Raw genomic sequence first — 465 nt, forward strand, 5'->3', positions numbered from 1 at the left:
AGGAGAAATATAATTCTAACAACTGTACTGTTGCCCAATAAATGTTAATATTTAAAAGGTTTGTCCCTCAATGTTACCTTCGAATTTCAAATATTTGCCTTCAAATCCTGAAAAACTGGAATTCTTGCAAACTGTGCTCACGCGACAAAAAAACAAACAAGCAAACATTCAAACATTTGGTGGCGCGACACAAACGGACAGGCGACACCTCTGCTCGACTTACCTGTGTCTTCCTGTACTCGATCAGCTGCGATAGGCCAAAAACTGCGGCGACCGCCCCGCCGCCTACCACAGCCGTCCGTTTCAGAGCCTTCCTAAACGCCATCGCCGGCCCTGAGGGGAGAAAGTAAAGTGCAGTGAGGAGACAGAGCAGAGACACCCGGGGTGCAAGCCTGGGGGGGGGGGTTAGTGAGTAAGGGGGGCAGGAGGATCCAAAAAGCTGCAAGTCAGGCTGAACGAGGCAAG

The 465-nt window shown here is 49.9% G+C and overlaps 1 protein-coding gene across 2 annotated transcripts in view; it reads right to left on the reverse strand.

The window, feature by feature from the left end:
* The window catches only part of gpd2 (glycerol-3-phosphate dehydrogenase 2 (mitochondrial)), a 21936-nt gene that overhangs the window by 18741 nt on the left and 2730 nt on the right, over positions 1-465 (reverse strand). For both annotated transcript variants that reach the window (XM_035677785.1, XM_035677786.1), the window contains one exon: positions 224-333. In XM_035677785.1, the coding sequence (XP_035533678.1) occupies positions 224-325 (102 nt within the window). In that variant the 5' untranslated portion in view covers positions 326-333. The remainder of the gene's footprint in view (positions 1-223; positions 334-465) is intronic.

Source organism: Morone saxatilis, unplaced genomic scaffold, assembly GCF_004916995.1.
Source record: "Morone saxatilis isolate NCDOM2014 unplaced genomic scaffold, NCSU_SB_2.0 Contig6, whole genome shotgun sequence".
NCBI classification, from domain to species: Eukaryota; Metazoa; Chordata; class Actinopteri; family Moronidae; genus Morone; species Morone saxatilis.